We start from the raw sequence: 18,475 nt of genomic DNA on the forward strand, positions 1-18,475 counted from the left end.
TAGAGTACACAATGCTTTATTAACACTAAATCTTTTAAATGTTGGTGAGTCAGGTAGCACAGCTGCTGAAAAGCACTCGATTTTAGAAAGGAATGCTACGTTAGATCAACCTACATGCTTTAGGATGTGTTAGCCTCACAACGGAAGTCAAGAACTGCGTTGTGTCGGGGAAGAGAGTGTTAACCTCACAACGGAAGTCAGGAACTGCGTTGTGTCGGGGAAGAGAGTGTTAACCTCACAACGGAAGTCAGGAACTGTGTTGTGTTGGGGAAGAGACTATGCCTTTGTTTCCACAGGAAATGAAAAGCTATGGATCTTTCAAACTTAGTAAAAATTAGATTTGACCATGGGAAACCTCCTGAAAATCTTGGGTGCTGATGGAAGGTGCATAGGAAGAGATCAGAGAGACGATGAAGAAGACAACATGAACACTGGTCCTTCTCTGTGGAAACAACAGGAAACTGCCTGAAAGAGAGGTGACAATCTGTCAGTCTAAAAACCTTTTGAATGCTGCAAATCTATTCCTGGTTATGATAATTATGGTAAAGGCTCAAAACACTTACTCCTAATCTTTTGACTGCAAGATGGGTAAGTTGAGGAGACATGGATGTGTCTGCAGTAGCCAATGAATCTTTTTGGCTACCTGGTCCTCATAACTTATTATTACATGCCATCCTCCCATATATTATGGTGGGTTATATGTAATCCCCTAGGAGAGTTTGATTATGTAGTGCAAATTGATTTTTAAAAGATTGGCTTCAGATGAAAGCCAATTAAAGGTTAAAAAGATAGACTTAAAAGGATAGGGCTTGAGAGATGGCTCAGCGGTTAAGAGCACTGACTGCTCTTCCAGAGGTCCTGATTCAATTACCAGAAACCACATGGTGGCTTACAACCATCTATAATGAGATCTGATGCCCTCTTCTAGTGTGTCTGAAGACAGCTATAGTGAACTATGTACAGAAAATAAATAAATAAATCTTTAAAAATAGTTTGGCAGATGTTTTTCATGTGCTCAGGTTTAGAGCATCAACCTTAGCTGATTTGTGTCCACTGCACATTTCATGCATGTGTTAATATTAAAATGTCCATACAGTGTTATTTTTAAAAGTTTGTGTGTTTTCCGAGCAAAATGACCAAACACCAATAAAGTTAAAGCAGCCCTGACAAGATTCACCTTCAATGATTCTGAGATGCTAACACACACACACACACACACACACACACATCTGTCCCAGCATCCTGCCAAGTCCAGTTGTTTGCTCAAAATCTGCATACAAGACAGCTTCAAATCAGCTAGCCACAGGTGGTCCAGCCTCACAGACTGTTTGAGCTAGGCCTGCACTTTCCTATCTCCCACCCCAAGGTCACAGAGCCTGGACAGTGGGTGAAACAGCCAGCTCTCCCAGGAAAGTCATCACCTCCAGACAGCAGGCTTAGGGTCTCCAGGAAAGTCATCACCTCCAGACAGCAGGCTTAGGGTCTCCAGGAAAGTCATCACCTCCAGACAGCAGGAAGCAGTCTAAAGGAAATAGTTCTCTCCTTCCTGCCACAACATCTACTTCCTTACTCTCAGAAATCTTTTATCTCTGCTTTCTTTGCACTCTGCTCTCAAGAAATCTAAGACTGCTATATAAACAGTCTTTATATCAGGATTGATTTGTAAGATCATTGGGTGTGGTTAAAGAATCTATATAATCTGCAACAAAATTTGGCTTTAAACTTATAACAAAAGGCTTATAACTAAAAATATGTACATGGGTTTCTATCTGGCTGGTGAGATGGCTCAGCGGTTAAGAGCACTGACTGCTCTTCCAAAGATCCTGAGTTCAAATCCCAGCAACCACATGGTGGCTCACAACCATCTGTAATGAGATCTGAAGACAGTTACAGCGTACTTACATATAACATGGGTTTCTATCTGTCTATCTATCTATCTATCTATCTATCTATCTATCTATCTATCTATCTATCATCTATCTATATGTGATTAAACTCATTTAGGGTATATGTGCATGTAACTTGGATGCAACTAATTTTAAAAATATATATAAATAGAGCTATTAAGAAAACAAATATTGCCCGGGCAGTGGTGGCACATGCCTTTAATCCCAGCACTTGGAAGGCAGAGGCAGGCAGATTTCTGAGTTCAAGACCAGCCTGGTCTACAGAGTGAGTTCCAGGACAGCCAGTGCTATACAGAGAAACCCTGTCTCAAAAAACAAAACAAAACAAAACAAAACAAAAAAGACCAAAAAAACCCCAAATGTTTTTAAATAGCAACCACATGGCTCTCCTTCTTGGCTGGTGACCACCTGGATGTAGGATACAGCTTGCAAGATGACCACATGGTATAAAGCAGCAATTGTAAAACATCTCAGTCCTAATAACTCTTTATTTATTTACTTATTTATTTATATTCAGAATACAATAATATTTGTTAATTTTTTTTATTTTTTCACTTTATATCCTGCTGACTGACCAACTCCTGGTTACCCCCTACCACAACCCTTGTCCCTATCCTCTCTTCCCCTTCTCCTCTGAGAGGGCAGGGGGTCTGCCTCCCTGGGTGTCCCACCCACCCTGGCGCATCAAGTCTCTGTTGAGTTAGGTGCATCCTCTCCCACTGAGGTCAGACAAGGCAGCCCAGGTAGAGGAATGTATCCCACATACAGCCAACAGCTTTTGGGGTAGCCCCTGCTCCAGTTGTTCAGGACCCACATGAAGACCAAGCTGCACATCTGCTACCTATGAGCAGGGAGGCCTAGGTCCAGCCCGTGTATGTTCTTTGGTTGGTGGTTCAGTCTCTAAGAGCCCCACGGGTCCAGGTTAGTTGACTCTGTTGGTCTTCCTGTGGAGTTTCTATTCCCTTCTGGGCCATTAATCCTTTCCCTATTCTTCTAAACGAGTCTAAGCTCCATCCACTGTTTGTCTGTGGGTGTCTGTGTTGCATGTAGTTTAAAAAACAACCCACGATATTGCCTTTGCCTGGGAGCTCTGACTGTGCTCTGGCCCTTCCTGACTCAGCTCCAGATTTGATCTCAATCAGCCCTACCTGAGACCTTTGACTCCTCGGATAAAAAACACACACTCAGTTTGTCACTTTACAGCTTGCCTTCCGTGGCACAATTGCTAGGCGTAGAATCTCCTGCCTGGAAATGCGTGCCCTTACTAAACCACCATCTCTGTCTCTACTTCCACCCCAAACTCAATGGCCTGCTCCACTTAGGCCTTGCTAAGCATCTCTGGCAGCCCACCTGCGGCGGGGCTGCAGGCCCTGGCTACTCCAATGCCTTGCATGACTGCTGCTTTCTTCTTGCCCCAAAGCATGGCAGAAAAACCCCCTCGCTTTCCCTGTGTCTACTTTTCCTCCTGCAACTCAGAATTCCCACCTGTACCTTCTGTCCAGCATTTGGCTCCAGGCCTCCTTTATTGACAAAATCAAGAACCAATTAGGGAACCAGACCTTAGTATTATTACCTCCCCCTACAGGTCTGCATCCATCTGAGTCAGCTGCTAGGTGGAGCCTCTCAGAGGACAGCCATGCTAGACTCCTGTCTGCAAGCATAACAGTATCACAGTGTCAAGGATACTTGTCCATGGGATGGGTCTCAAGTTGGGCCAGTTATTGGTTGGACATTCCCTCAGTCTCTGCTGCATCCCCATGCCTGCATTTCTTTTACACAGGATAAATTTTGGGTCAAAAGTTTGGTTGGTGTCTCTGTTGCTCTACTGGGGTTCCTGCCTGGCTATAGGAGATGGACTCTTCAGGTTCCATATCCTCAGTGCTGTGAGTCACAGATAAAGTTACCCCCATTGATTCTTGGGCACCTCCCTATTCTGTGATAGATGGAGGGAGGGAACTTGGTGGAAAAGGGGATGGGGAGGGGAGTGGGGAGGGGAATGGGGAGGGGGATGGGGAGGTTCAGGATTAGGTGTGGGGAGGGACAGTAGAAATGACCAGGTGATCATGAGAATGAATGGAAATCAGCAACTAATTGGGGTGGGGAGGTGGGGGTATCTCCAGGAAAACTCTGTTTATTATTGTATCTCTTTTTAGACTAAACAACAAGTCTCGAATATTTTTTTTATTTATGTGGATTTTCATGTGATGATACAAATTTAAGGTTATGTTTGCAACAACATACTGTACGTGATTCAATTCTGGTTTAGACTATACTATGTTTAGAATATTCTACATAGAATGTTTATGATAATGAAGTTTAAAGTTATGAAGATCTACTCAGGTTGACAAAAGCTAATTTAAGATGTATGACTGGCTACTTATGTCTTTGCTAATTGCTCAACACCAAGCAGCTAGAAAATTTAGATAAGTAACAACATGTTTGATAAATATAGGTATATTTATCTAGGTTCTTTGTCTTTAATCAAGATTCATAAACTCCTAAATCTACTCAGGTTCACAGTAATATTTGTCTAGAACTGATACAATTAATTACAGTAATAGGCCTTATTAAGCCTTTTGTTTACATTTTCAAAGTAACTAAAAACAAGCAAAGTTTGTCTATTCAGATATATTTCAGATAGATAGGTGATTCTCAAACACTTCAGAGATCTGAAGAATATGGATGGCATTTAAAATGCTTTAATAAAAATGCTTTTTCTGGATAGCCAGTGGTGGCGCATGCCTTTAATTCCAGCACTTGGGAGGCAGAGGCAGGTGGATTTCTAAGTTTGAGGCCAGCCTGGTCTACAGAGTGAGTTCCAGGACAGCCAGGTCTATACAGAGAAACCCTGTCTCAAAAAACCTAAAAACAAACAAACAAACAAACAAACAAACAAAAAACGCTTTTTCTGATAGACAGACATATCAGCTCCTGGCAGCACCCTAACCTCCTACGAACAAGATGATGGGCCTGGAAGAACCTTCATGTAGAAATGTGGCAAAGCTGCCACTGGGCAGGAGACGGCCCTCAACTGATGACAGCACAGTGTCTAAACTATGAAAGAGCAGGTCGCTAGGAAGTTGCTTGGCTCACTTTGCTAGACAAGATAGGACAGTCCCTCAAGATCCCATTTCCCAGGAAAGTCTGTCAGATCTTTTGGTGGCCAAAGATGCCCCTACCTGTTGTGATTGTCACATGGCTCCAGAAAGACCACACTAGGCCAAACAGTTCCACGTGAGCTTTATTGAGAGAGAAAGGGGCAAGGTGACAGCGGAAAGAGAAGTGAGGAAGAGAGAGAGGGCATAGAGAGAAGAGAAAGAGAGAGAGAGAGAGGAGAGAGAGAGGAGAGAGAGAGAGAGATCAGAGTGGCCTTCCTTTATATGTAGACGGTGATGTAGCCACAGGTAAAGGTGGGAGGTGAGTCAAGTGGATTCTGCAAGTAGGGTTGCTGTTGCCTTGGCAACAGGTGTTGCTGTCACCTATGTGATGTCATGGGTTTCAGAGGTCCTGATACCAACACTGCCAACTACAGAAGAACCTAGGGTGACTGTCCAGGTAGCTGGTAAGTCTGCCATTTTTAATAGATTTGGAAGATGCTTGCTCTGCACTTCCTGATTATTCAGGTAAAATTTATCCTTCTCAGGTATCTGATGCATTTAAAGACTAAACTAATGAGAGAATTATCAAGCTAACAGCAGAAACCAAGACTTCAGCTGCCTTCTCAGTTCTCTTCATGTATAAAAGTCAGACCTCAGGCTGCACTCTCTAAGAGCTGCTACTACTAGGACTAGACACGGTCTATCTTGTTAGCCAGTTTATGGAAGGTCTGAAAATAAGGACGTTTACGTTGTGAGGATCTGAGAGAGTGTTTTCGAGTCTAGGAAGGTATTTTAAGGTTGGTAAATGCAAGTTATGAAGGTTGAAGAATGTGAATGATTCAATAATGATAAGAAAGTGATTTAAGGTATATATAAGGAATGAGGAATGTCTCCGATTCCTTTGTCTTGTTCTACCGCTGTTGTAGTCAGACTCCAGAAGTTCAGAGCTTTAACAATAACCAAAGGAGTTCTGATAATAGTATCATAATCACAAGATATCTTCATTTTCCTTTGGTTGTCTTCTAATGCAAACCTAAAAGGACCCTCTCACGCTTGCTTGGCACAAACTCTCTAAAGAACTTTGGACTCACCAAGATAAAATAGATAACGGAGTATTTTCTCCAAAGTTGCCAAATTCAAATGGACTGTACATTTTGAATAGAATTCTTACCCTGACAGTTCTCATAATTTTTCATAAAATTTCTTATTGTTACTGGTGTTAGAGATAAAGCCATTTCTTGGACTAAAAAGGGGAGACCTTGGGGTAACCGATCCCCACACATATTATATCAACAGGTTATGAGACTGTGTCTTTGTGTTTTCAATTGCTGATTGCTGCGCCGACAGCACCAGGTGCTGGAAGGGTATAAAAATGCTTGTCACCTCCTTATCTGCCCAGTAAGAGAGTTCACTGTTGTTTTTAAAACAAAAATCCCAGCCCTTCTGTTTTACCAATGAAGCTGCAGGAGCCAGATGCTGGAGTGAAAACCTGCTAGCTCAGAGAAGCAGAGAAAGCACCGGCTCACCTTCCTACTCCACCAGCGTTCCAGAAGGAAAAGCTCCCTCACCTCCTCCTCTTTAAATACCCTTCTACTCCCTGCCAACTGGCTGATGCTCCTCTTGACTTACCGTTGACTTTATTTAGCTCTTGCTTACAGAAAGCTCTTTGGTTAAATGTGTGTGCTAGGACTGAGCCACACCACAACAAGGTTTTTCCCATTTACAATCTTGGGGTTCACAGTGTGATCAAATAACCTGCAACAGTTCCTCCTTTTAGTCTGAAATAAGATACCCTGATAAGAATCTTTTACCTAGAAATTTTATTTTCAAAATTCCCTCAGTTTGGATTTTCTTTAATTGTATTTCTGTTTTCAGATCTTGAACATTTTTGTTTGTTTCTTTTACCTTTTTGTATTTTCTTGGATTTCTTTAAGGCACTGGTTGGTTTGTTTGTAGTGAACGCCTACTGGTGTTGGAGGCTAGGAGGCTGGGATGAATGGGGAGAAGGAAGGTTGGGGGAGAAAAACCTTTGTAATTTATTGGGGATGGGGTCAGGAGGAAAGAGAGACTGCAGGTTTTCTGCTATAGATCTGGGGATGAGATTGGGAGGGGGTCGGAACTGGAGAAGCAATAGGAGAGGTGCAGACCCACCTCCAGCCTACTGGCAGGAGGCCCTTGATGACACAATAGAGGTGGTCTGCTGGAGTCCAGGACTGGGATAAAGCACCAAGTTGAAAGAGGGAGATTAGAAGGGGAAGAACTGTGGAATCCACAGATGTGAGCAGGTGGCAGGGAGGGCTATCACAGATTTTCTGTACAGAGTTGGCTATGAGACTGGGGGATTGGATCTTGGGAAACAGAGGGAGAAGATCTGCAGGCAGCCTACATCTTAGATCCAAAACTGTTGAAGTCCAATCTTTAGGAATATGTGTAGGTGTAGGTAAACCAAGCTATAAAGCTCCCATTGGCCACATGGTGGCATTAACACTTCCTAAATCAACCAATAATCTCCATCCTTTTACCAGATATCCTTTTAATTAAAAAAAATTAGAGGTGGCTCAGTGGTTAAGAGCACTGACTGCTCTTCTAGAGGTTCTGAGTTCAATTCCCAGCAACCATATGGTGGCTCACAACCACCTGTAACGGGATCTGATGCCCTCTTCTGGTGTGTCTGAAGACAGTCACAGTGTACTCATATAAATGAAATAATTATTTTTAAAAAAAAAAGTTAAAGGGGGAAAAATCCAGGGAGAAAAAAAGTTCGTTGATGAATGTCTCCAAAGAGTACATGAGTAACACAAGGTTGATAGGGCGGCTATTATTACAACTGGACTATGCACTGTAACTTTGTAGCACTTTACTGGACTATGCTTCGTAACTTTGTAGCACTTTACTGGACTATGCCTCGTAACTTTGTAGCACTTTGTTTGCCATCATTAGAGCCTGTAGCTCCCAATCCTATCAGGGTTGAATTTACCTTTCTAACAGACCATTCAGGTAGCCATTGTTCTATACTTACAACAGAGACATCAGCTGTAGAATCAATCAACCCTGTAAAGTTTATAACACCAATCCTTCCTCACAGAGCACATTTTCCCATGAAGAGACTATATAAGGCAATAAAAGTAACTGTGTAATTTTTTCCTCCTTTAAATGGCCAGTCAGTGGGCACTGTGATCATGACTGTGATTTTTTCTGCATATTCCTCATCAACGACTTCTTTATGAACTAATTCCTTGCATGGATAAACTGTTGTGAGCCAATAAGCTCAACTGTTCTAGGCAGTACAGGTCCTCCATATACTGTGTGTGACTTAGAAGAACTTTGAAGATAGGAAGTGATAAAATCGTTAGGACAACGGGAATAGCAGCAACAGTAGCACTTCCTTAAGGAAGGGACACATCAATTACAAGCTGGCACGAATGTTAGAGGATTTGAACCCTCTGATTCTGGTCCTTCATTTGTTGTAAGGACCATTCCTTTAAGTTGGCTGCAAATCAAACACTATTTGAAGCCGGGCGGTGGTGGCGCACGCCTTTAATCCCAGCACTTGGGAGGCAGAGGCAGGCGGATTTCTGAGCTAGAAGGCCAGCCTGGTCTACAGAGTGAGTTCCAGGACAGCCAAGGCTACACAGAGAAACCCTGTCTCAAAAAACAAAACAAACAAACAAACAAACAAACAAAAAACAAACAAACAAAAAAACCCCACTCTTTGAATAAAAGTAGTAAGATAATTGGTAGTCTGAAGTAAGCCCACTTACTAAAGTTAATGGGTTTTAATAAAACCCATTTACTAAACCTGGGAGGTGTAGGAAATACATTCCAAGAACAAATCTGTATTTAGAAGGCAGAGAGGTCACAAGACTCTTGTTTCCTTAGAGTTTTCTCCCAAGCACTCAGAATTCTCCCCACACAGTTCCATTCTTGGGCCGAGTTCGACAGAGTCCCTAGAGACCACAGTGAGCAGACATTCTGAGAGGAAGAAAGGAGATGACCTGAGGTCATTTCTGCTGGCCTGGAAGCTTGAAGGACATCAGAGAAAAAAGAACAGAAAGGAAAAGTGCCTCAGAATCACAGGACATGGTAGGAGTCAGGCTCAGGATACAGAGGACAGACTAGCTCTGAACAACAATCCTAACCTGTGGCCTGCTCCCATGTCCACCTGCAGATCTACCCGGCACTGACACTGACTCCTGAGGTCACGGGAAATGCCAGTGGATGCAGCTGGGCATGGTGGCGGGAGCCTGAGATCCCAGCCCCAGGGAGGCTGGAGCAGGAGGATTGTGTGATGGAAGTCATTAGATGCCACCTCAATGCCACATACTCCCTGAGCCCCTGGAAAGAACCCAGGATTTGATCAAAGTAGAAACACAGCTTTGAGGACACTCTTTCACTTCCAACTAGGATATTTAAGGCTGTGGCATTCCACAGTGAAGGTGGGTGGAGTTGGGCTTGCAGCTTGTGTTGAGGAAGTCCCTTTGCTGACCTCTTAGGGAAGCCAATGTTTAACAACTGACTTGGAAGAGGCTGGTGGCCCGAGCATCTTTGGTGTTGTCCTGCAGCGTAGTAAATTAAATCTGTTCTATGCTTCCAGTAGACTCGCTCACCTCCTCTACACCCCACCCAAGTGTTTTGGATTCATGACTGCAAGACACACGTTGGCTTATTTTTACTATACCTAAGGAGCACAATGTCTGCGTTTCCAAACCTCCCCAAGGCTACCACACTAAATCTATATTTTCATCTTTGCTGGGCAGCCCCCCACCCCTATTCTGGGGGCCTCTTTCCCCTTGGACCTACATTTTGGTCATCTCACTCTCCTGCATTTCCCCAGTGTGGTCCATCCTATGCCCTTCTCATGCTGGCATTCCTTCTTCTCTTCTTCCTGGGTTTCTTGCCCAGGAATCTAAAAGTCCCACCTCTGTCTCCCCGCTCGGCCATTGGCTACTGGCAACTTTACCAATCAGAGCCAACTGGCGGCATACTTCTTTTAACCTATGTGTGGGACACTACAAACAGGTTTTTAGGGTAACATAATTAGCATGAGAACACAAACCGATACATTTTCAGCTTGACTGGGAACTCTAGAGAATTTATCTACCCCAAGGCCTCACTAGTGCTCTGATGTCAGGTCTAAGTCGCAAAGCTTCTAAGAGGTACAAGCTTATACCAAAGGGTGGGGGGTGTCCTGGGGCCAAGGCCAGAGATGAAGAGGTATTACCTAGGATACCTTAGGGGTAGGTCCAGAGGTAAGGAAACATTACTTAGATGTTCTCTAGCTGCAGAGGGCACGAAGGGGCGATGGCCCAGCTACCTGCAAAGGACCCCAGGAGGGCCCCATAGGCCTTGTCCATGGCAGAATACACTGGCTGGCTCTTCATGCTCAAGACCTAGCTTGGGTATGGGAGGGGAGTTGGAGAGTGTAGGGCGCATGCGTCTGGACATCTTCCACGGATGTGAGCTTTTCAGCCGTGATGCTGACTCCCATCTAGACTCCCATCTTCTTCATGATGCTTAAGGGTGGGAGTCTAGGGACTCAGCAGGGGCACTAACATCACAGATTCTTCTCCAGGTGAGCCTAGCGTGTCCGCTTCTCCCTGGAGGTCCCTTCGAGGATCTGTGCATGAAGGCTGGACTCACAGAAAGGGGTCAGGCACGTGCCCATGACCTCTAGTGACAGTGGGAAAGGGAAAAGAGACAGACACGTGATGAGAAGAGACTGTAGGGCTGGCTCTGTTTCTGCCCCCGGGGTCCTGAGCCTGACTGGAGTGAAAGGAACTGAACGGTGCTTGTCCGGGTGGGTGGGTTCACTGAGTGGTGGGGTGGAGGCCTTCTCAGAGATGGTTTTAATGTTATAGCTCTTCTTCATGGGGGTAGGGATGGTGCTTGTCCGGGTGGGTGGGTTCACTGAGTGGTGGGGTGGAGGCCTTCTCAGAGATGGTTTTAATGTTATAGATCTTCTTCATGGGGGTAGGGGAGTGAAACAGCTCTTCTAGATGATATTTGGTGAGACAGTACCTCTCTTTATTTGGGTGGGCGGGTTTTTCAGGGAGTATGGTCATTACTGCCTGGGGCTGAGGTGCTGGGAAACTGCCTGAAGAGGGATTTCAGGTACTTAAATCTGTTATTTGGCTAAGAGTCTATGTGATGTCCCCCAAAAGGATGGGACAGAGGTGGAAGTGGGGGTCATGGGGCTATGTCCCCTGGGGCATGCAGGCTGTGAGTAGGGAAGGAGGGGTCCTTTCTCCTGCCGGTCTCGAGATGACGTTTTCAGGATTTTGGAAGCTTCTTGACCTCAATCTTGTTCAAGCCTGTTCTCTCTGTCTGCACTTGCCCCACAGTAGACCTCTTAAGGCCTAGGAGTCCTGCACAGGACACCATGTGAGCATCTGTCTCCTATGGGGGGGCTGAAGCTTACATGTTCTGGTCTTCAGTCCGGGTGCTCCTGTCTAACTGCACCCCAAGGCGGGTAGCCACCCCTGGTGTTTCTGCTGCTTCCGTTTCTGGATGATTTGGGAGAACTCTTCCATGTACATGGGGTGGAGGTATTCATGCTCTGGGGATCAAAACTTGAAGCCAGGGAAGGCTGGTTGCTAGCGTCCTCTTTTTGAGGCTGTTCATAGTTCCTCAGGGCTCCTAAACAAAAAGCCTGCCCTGCTAAGCTCTTCACAGGCACAGAGGGCTGCCCTAACTGTGTTTGGCTGTCAGTTACTCAGGCCTCTCAGTAGACCTGATAAGCTGGTGAGGTCTAGCTTATGGATGATGGGGAAACTGAGGCACAAGTGGCCAAGCCATGTGCAGGAAATCACACAGCGGAAACAAAAGGCAGGAGCTGGACATGATCCTAGGTGGTTGGGTCCATAAGTCTCCGTGTGGACCAAGTTCACAGTTCTTGAATAAAGACACTGGGGGCACTCCAGCTGGAGCCACTGGCCCCCCAAATACCACTAAAAGAGATTTTTAGACGGATACACAGGATACACATTCTCTTCTGTCTGTCACTACTGTGTTGGGATTTACAGGCAGGAAGCATTGCTCTGCTTACAGATCTTCAGTGTGAACCCAAAGTCCAGGCAACAGCCTCTTTAAGCCTCGAGCTGGCCTTCCCAGCATCGGCTTGACAGATGGGAAGAGAGTCGGCTTCTGACTTCCCCTCACAAAGCACAACGTGGCCTACTTCCGGTTTTGTTCAACTGCAAGGAAACCGTAGCGAGACCCAGTTCTCCTGGCCTCCTCCCTCAGCCTTAACCATCTCTGTGCCCTGGGATGGCCCTTACTGGCTTCCATATGTCTCCTAGTCTCCTAGACTCCTTTCTTACCTGCTCTGCTGCTCATAGGAGGAGGAGCTGGAAGAGGCTTGCGAGAACGGAGGGTGGCTGTGCTCCATACCCCTCCCTCAGAGGATATGGCATTTGCCCAGATGCATCTCATAAATCTCACAGGATACTACCAACACTGCAAGGGTCAATGAGAACAAGAGTGAGGGGGGCCCATTATTATTATTATTTTATTATTATTATCATCATCATCATCATCATCATTAATATTATCATTATCATTGTTATTATAATTATCACCATTGTCATTAATATTATCATTATCACCATTACAATTATTATTATTATCACTATTATTAGTGTTTTCAGAGCAAAGGCAGACATTCTGGAAGTCATGGTGACTTCTCTACAGTCATGGTTTTATTAGTTTTTTTTTTTTTTCTGGGCCCTCAGAAGGAAGGGGAAGCTCCTGTATTTTGAGGAATTCACATATAACCTTAAGGATGGGGGTCATGGAGGAAAGTAATTGAATTAACAAACTCCAGCATCCTGAGGATTACAGGTCGGGCTTGCAGTTTGGGATCGGCTAGCCTGAGGCCTGTGTACAGAATCAGGTCTGAAGTGTGAAGAGACACAGCTTCACATGGACCTTGGGTAGTGGGGCAAGCCTTTCATTGCAAAATCTCCTACCACTTAGGGGAAATTTTCAGTATGGGGAGTTGAAAATATTATCCCTGGGAGGGCAGGCACCCTCGCACCCATTTTTTTTTTTTGAGACAGGGTTTCTCTGTGTAGCCCTGGCTGTCCTGGAACTCACTCCGTAGACCAGGTTGGCCTTGAACTCAGAAATCCGCCTGCCTCTGCCTCCCAAGTGCTGGGATTAAAGGCGTGCGCCAACACTGCCTGGCCCTCGCACCCATTTTACAGATATGAAAATCAGTGCAGAAAGAAATGAACTCCTGGCCCACATAGTCTAAGACAGATACTTGGTTTTCAGCCTTGTTTCCTTCTTTCACTGTCTCAGATCCCTGGCAGCTGGGTGCAGGCCTAATCACATGGTGAATTCTATGCAAATGTTTCATGAACCTGAAGTAGGATGTGTCTGGTACATGCAAATGGTATTGGGGTGGAGTGTGAAGAGGGCAGTCGAAGGGCCAGCTGCCCCCTCTCCCGCTGTGCCCCTCTCCTCAAACAAGCCACCCTGGAGCACAGAACTAGAAGCTTAGGGAAGTCAAGGACGAGCTCAGTCCCAAAGGCCAAACTTGAGCTCCAGGGAGCTGCTTGCTCTCACCATGGTGCTGCCTCTTGGGAGGTCATCCTCGTCCTTGGGGATCTCAGCCTGCACTTGGGCAGAAGCTCCGTCTTGGGGCTGGTTTGCCCTTAGAGATTGTGCAGCAGCAGCTGCTGCTCAGGGCTCACCTGGATTCCACACGTAGTGCCTGTGAGTTCTCTCATCGCCTGGAATACTGGGTGTTCAGGTCCCTGTGGGCAGTGGGGTTGTCCTTAAGGCATTCATGATGTTGTAAATCAGTGATCAGAAGGAATTCTCTTCCTTCATGGGGACAAAGAATGAAGACCTCAGTGAGGACAGCAAAACGGAACATGGTAACAAGCTTCTGCCTGAACCTAGGCAGCTTTCGGGTGGCAGCAGAATCTTTTTGGTCTGTGGCCCCCCCACTACCCCAGTGGAGGCCATGACATCCGGTACTGAGCTGAGCGGCAGGACAGAGGAGCTAGCAGCTTGCTGATTTTGAGGCAGGCCTGGAAATCCCTATGTGGACAAGAGTGATCCTGCTTCCCTCCCCTCCTTAGCGCTGACCAACACCAGCTTCCACTGTGCTTAGGGGTTCATTTATAGCCCTGGCTTTCCTGGAACTTACAGTGACCTACCCAGCCTCTGCCTTTCAAGTGTTGGGATTAAAGATTTGTGTCACCAGGCCCAGCTTGAACCAAAAGTATAAAAGCTATGCCTCATCAGGTAAACGTCCTGGCCACTGAGTCTGAGGACCTGAGTCCACTCCCTGGGATCTGCAAGGTGGAAGGACAGAGCTGACCTCCCCAAGCTTGACGTGGCTTGCCGATGCCAGAGACATCGTATCCCGTGGAATAGGGTTATAGGTTGTGAGCCTCTAGACATGGCTCTGGGAACGGACCCCAGCTCCTCCGGAAGAGCAGCCAAGTGCTTTTCACCACTAGCTAACTTCAGTTCCATACATTCCTCCTCTTAGGTGAAAAATGGGCTGCATTTCTCAGTGAATAAAGACTTCCTTCACCTCCCCCGCCTCCTCTCTAGACAGTCACATGACAGCTGGCCTTGCAGTACGCAGGAGTCTCCTGTTATATTTTCATCTTGACATTTTGATCTTTTTTTTTTTTTTTTTTGGTTTTTCAAGACAGGGTTTCTCTGTGTAGAAACAGGCTGTCCTAGAACTCACTCTGTAGACCAGGCTGGCCTCGAACTCAGAAATCCACCTGCCTCTGCCTCCCAAGTGCTGGGATTAAAGGCGTGCACCACCACTGCCCAGCCTGACATTTTGATCTTTATTATTACTTGAAAATCTGCCACTGAGTTCTCTGTTGCATGCCCCACCCCACCCCAGCCCACCCCACCCTACCCTGCCAGTCAGTAATTTCCTTTTGTAGGGTGTCTTTATCTGTTTTTGAAAGGTCAGGGTCAGCATCCTCTAGTATGGACAATTTGTTTATTTCAGGGTTGGGAATGGAGTTCAGAGCTTTGTACAAGCCAGACAAGCGCTCGACTGCTGAGATGCCACCATCACCAACATCACAGTTGTCATCGCCATCATCATCCCTTATCATCACCACCACCATCACCATCACCATCATCACCATTGCTCTGAGACTCTGAGGTGATGGTGATGGCAATGGTGATGATGATGGTGACAGTGATTAAAAAAAAAAAGCCAAGGTTTTGATCAGGAATGACAGATCAATGAACTTAGTTACAAAGAGGTGATTGCTCTAGCAAATGCCATTGATGCTGGTGTATGGCTGCCATGCGGGGATGGCCATGTGTTGATGGCTATGACTGGCATTCCTGAAAGTGAGTCTGCAGGCTGCCAGTCTGGAGGACAATGCACAGTCGCGCTTTGCAGTGGGGTGCCCACCCCGACCCTGGAAGAGAATCACAGTTGCTCTCGTGTCTATTAACTAACTCAAAGGTATCAGCAGAGTCAGCCAGGCAGGTTGTGTCCAGTTGCCCCGACAAGGGTGGCCACAAGAGGAAATTAAACTCAGCGTATTGAGGAACTGCTGTGTCGTGAAGTTCTGAAAACCATGTCGGAGGTGACAAATTCCTGTTTCTGAAGTGAGAAAGCCGGTCTTGTGTTTGAGATGAATGTTAGGGCAGCTCAGGAGCTGACTACAGTTATTCTCACTAAGATTATCTGAGGCTGAGAGGGGGCATGTTGCATGTCCCTGTCACCTCAGTACGGAAGATGGGCAAGCCTGGGCTACACTGCAAAACCTTCTCTGAATAAAAATTAACAAAACTATTGTTTGTGTGATTGAAAAGGTTAATTGCTTCAGTGGCGCCTTCAGACCCAGCACTAGGGAAGCAGGGATAGACAGATCTCTGTGATTTCTATGGCAGCCTGGTCTACAGAACGACTTCCAGAACTGCCAGAGCTACATAGTGAGACTCTGTGCAAAAACAAACATACAACTGAAACAAAAAACCAACCAGTCAACCAGTCAAAAAACAGCACAGAAAGTAATTGTTAGTGTTGGTCTCTGGCGCTGTGTATTCAGCTCTGTACTCCAAGAGCAGGTTACAGCCCGGATGTGGGTGTTGTGATGTCTGCTGGGCTATAACGAATGCCCCCCAATTATTTCTGCTTGGTTAATAAAAAGTTGGAGTCTATGATGGGGCAGAGGACATAGGAAGGCTGGATGTGTGATGGAATGTGTCCAGACATGGGCATATGGCTGTGTGTGTGTGTGTGTGTGTGTGTGTGTGTGTGTGTGTGTAATGTGTCTCAAGTAGGAACCACAAAGGAGAAAGAAGAGGGCTGGTGAGATGGCTCAGCGGGTAAGAGCACTGACTGCTCTTCGGAAGGTCATGAGTTCAAATCCCAGCAACCACATGGTGGCTCACAACCACCCGTAATGAAATCTGACGCCCTCTTCTGGTGTGTCTGAAGACAGCTACAGTGTACTCATTTATAATAAAAAAATAAATATTAAAAAAAAAAAGAAAAGGAGAAAGAAGAGAGGTCACCCTGAGGCAGGATGCATTGTGAGCAAGTGGCCAAGAGAAGTTAGCCCTGAGGACAGACAGCTATAGGAGATGCAGCCCAGGCAGGGCAAAGTGGCAAGAAACTCTCGGCACATGGCTGGGAAATAGCAAACCATCATAGAGGGTTAAACATATATGAATCTCGTCTCAATTCTAGTACTTTAAAGCTTGTTGAAAAGATCTAACAGGCTTCTGTCTCAGTTACTCAGGAGCTAAATGGGCTAGGGTGGGGGGTTCTACCCATCCCCCTCCCACAAAATTATTACCATAAAAAGAAAATAATTTTCAGAGAAGAGGAAACCGAGGTTCCAAGAGGTTTAACTGAGGTTTGACTGTCCCTTGAACTCCCCTACTGACGTCAGCACGCAGGGTGGCCAGAACTACCTCCCCGGAATGGCCTCATGTCCTGTTGTGAAACTTTTCAGAGTCTAGGTACAAGGCTGTCTTATAGCTGTCCCAGCAGCCTGCAGGGGCAGTCGGAGCGGAGCTTGAAGGATGAGGAAGGCTGGGCTCTGGGGACTGTGGGGACTGCTGTGGCTGTTCTTTGTCTCAGGTAAGGCAAGCGGGAGGGAGACGGGAGCAGGTGGCTGCTCTGGACCAGAAATTAGAAGCTGTGTGCGTGTGCGTGTGCGTGCGTGCGCGTGCGCGTGCGCGTGCGCGTGTGCGTGTGTGCGTGTGTTATACTTGGCATTGGGTGTCTTCCTCAATTTTTTTCTCTTGACACAGGTTTTTTCTGTGTAGCCCTGGCTGTCCTGGAACTCGCTCTGTAGACCAGGCTGGCCTCGAACTGAGGGATCTGCCTGCCTCTGCCTCCCGAGTGTTGGGACTAAAGGTGTGAACCACCACCACCCACCTCTGTTTTTGTTTTTGTTTTTGTCTTTGGATACACGGTCTCACTACGTAGCCAGTCTGGCTGGAGCTTGCTATGTAGATCAGGCTGGATGCACCTCCACCTTGCCCTGCTCCTCTGCTTCTGCGCCTTGATTACTGACATTAAAAGTGTGCATTGCCACACCTGGATCTACCTTGCTCTTGAGTTTTTCGTTGAGCCTAGAGTTAACTTATTTGTTAGGCCAGCTGGCCAGTGTACCCCAAGGACACACTTATGTCTACCTTCCTGCTGCTAGGACAGAAGCGTGTCCTGCCATACTAGACATTTTACATGCGCGCTAGAGATCAAACTCAGGTCCTAGTGCCTATGCAAGCGCTTCGCCAACTGAGGGGTCTCTCTAACCCCCAAAGCTCTCACCTGCTGAAAGGAAGGGGGTGCACGCGCGGGGGGGGGTGTTGTCGAATGATCTTTTCACAGGCATCTCCTAAGACCAGCACTGGAAAATAGAAATTTACATTATGATTCAAAACAGTAGCAAAATTACAGTTACAAAGTAGCAACTGATTTTATCATTGGGAGTCACCACAACTTAATGAGCGGTATGAAAGGGTGGCAACATTAGGAAGGTTGGGAACCTCTGTTCTACAGCAGATGGCCGTCAAACACAAGGCCATGTACTGCTTGCTTCAGGCCGGGCTTCGCCTGAGCTCAGAAAATCAGACCCTGAGGCCGACGAGCTGAGATATAAGGAGGGTGACTTAGGAAGCAGGTGCTCTATGCTTGCTTTTTTCTGGCTATATTCTTTAAAAAAATAATTTTTATTTTATATGCACAAGCGTTTGCATGCATGTATGTATATGTGTCACATACATGTCTGGTACCTGAGGAGGCCAGGAGATGGCATGATTTCCGTGGAACTGGAGTTACAGATGGTTGTGAGATGCCGGGTAGGTTCTGAGAATCAAACCTTGGTCTCCTGCAAGAGCAGTAAATGCTCTTTGTTTGTTTTGTTTTGTTTTGTTTTTTGAGACAGGGTTTCTCTGTGTAGCCTTGGCTGTCCTGGAACTCACTCTGTAGACCAGGCTGGCCCCGAACTCAGAAAT

The 18,475-nt window shown here is 46.1% G+C and overlaps 1 protein-coding gene and 1 long non-coding RNA gene across 4 annotated transcripts in view; one reads left to right on the forward strand and one right to left on the reverse strand.

Annotated features, from left to right (window-relative positions):
• LOC116074711 overlaps nt 1–18,475 on the reverse strand; it is a 19,184-nt gene continuing 709 nt past the window's right edge. The window contains exons 2-5 of the long non-coding RNA XR_004112252.1: nt 17,790–17,868; nt 13,702–13,834; nt 12,325–12,460; nt 1–465 (exon numbers count right to left, since the gene is read on the reverse strand). This is a non-coding gene — a long non-coding RNA (uncharacterized LOC116074711). The remainder of the gene's footprint in view (nt 466–12,324; nt 12,461–13,701; nt 13,835–17,789; nt 17,869–18,475) is intronic.
• The window catches only part of LOC116074708 (triggering receptor expressed on myeloid cells 1-like), a 27,401-nt gene continuing 14,187 nt past the window's right edge, over nt 5,262–18,475 (forward strand). Inside the window, exon 1 of one of the 3 annotated variants that reach the window (XM_031347462.1) lies at nt 5,262–5,469. In XM_031347462.1, coding sequence (XP_031203322.1) covers nt 5,394–5,469 — 76 coding nt within the window. In that variant the 5' untranslated portion in view covers nt 5,262–5,393. Of the gene's footprint in view, nt 5,470–8,968; nt 9,089–16,979; nt 17,094–18,475 lie in introns of those variants that run through there. The other 2 variants (XM_031347464.1, XM_031347463.1) reach the window with 2 other exon arrangements.

The sequence above is a fragment of the Mastomys coucha genome, unplaced genomic scaffold (genome assembly GCF_008632895.1).
Source record: "Mastomys coucha isolate ucsf_1 unplaced genomic scaffold, UCSF_Mcou_1 pScaffold3, whole genome shotgun sequence".
NCBI lineage: Eukaryota > Metazoa > Chordata > Mammalia > Rodentia > Muridae > Mastomys > Mastomys coucha.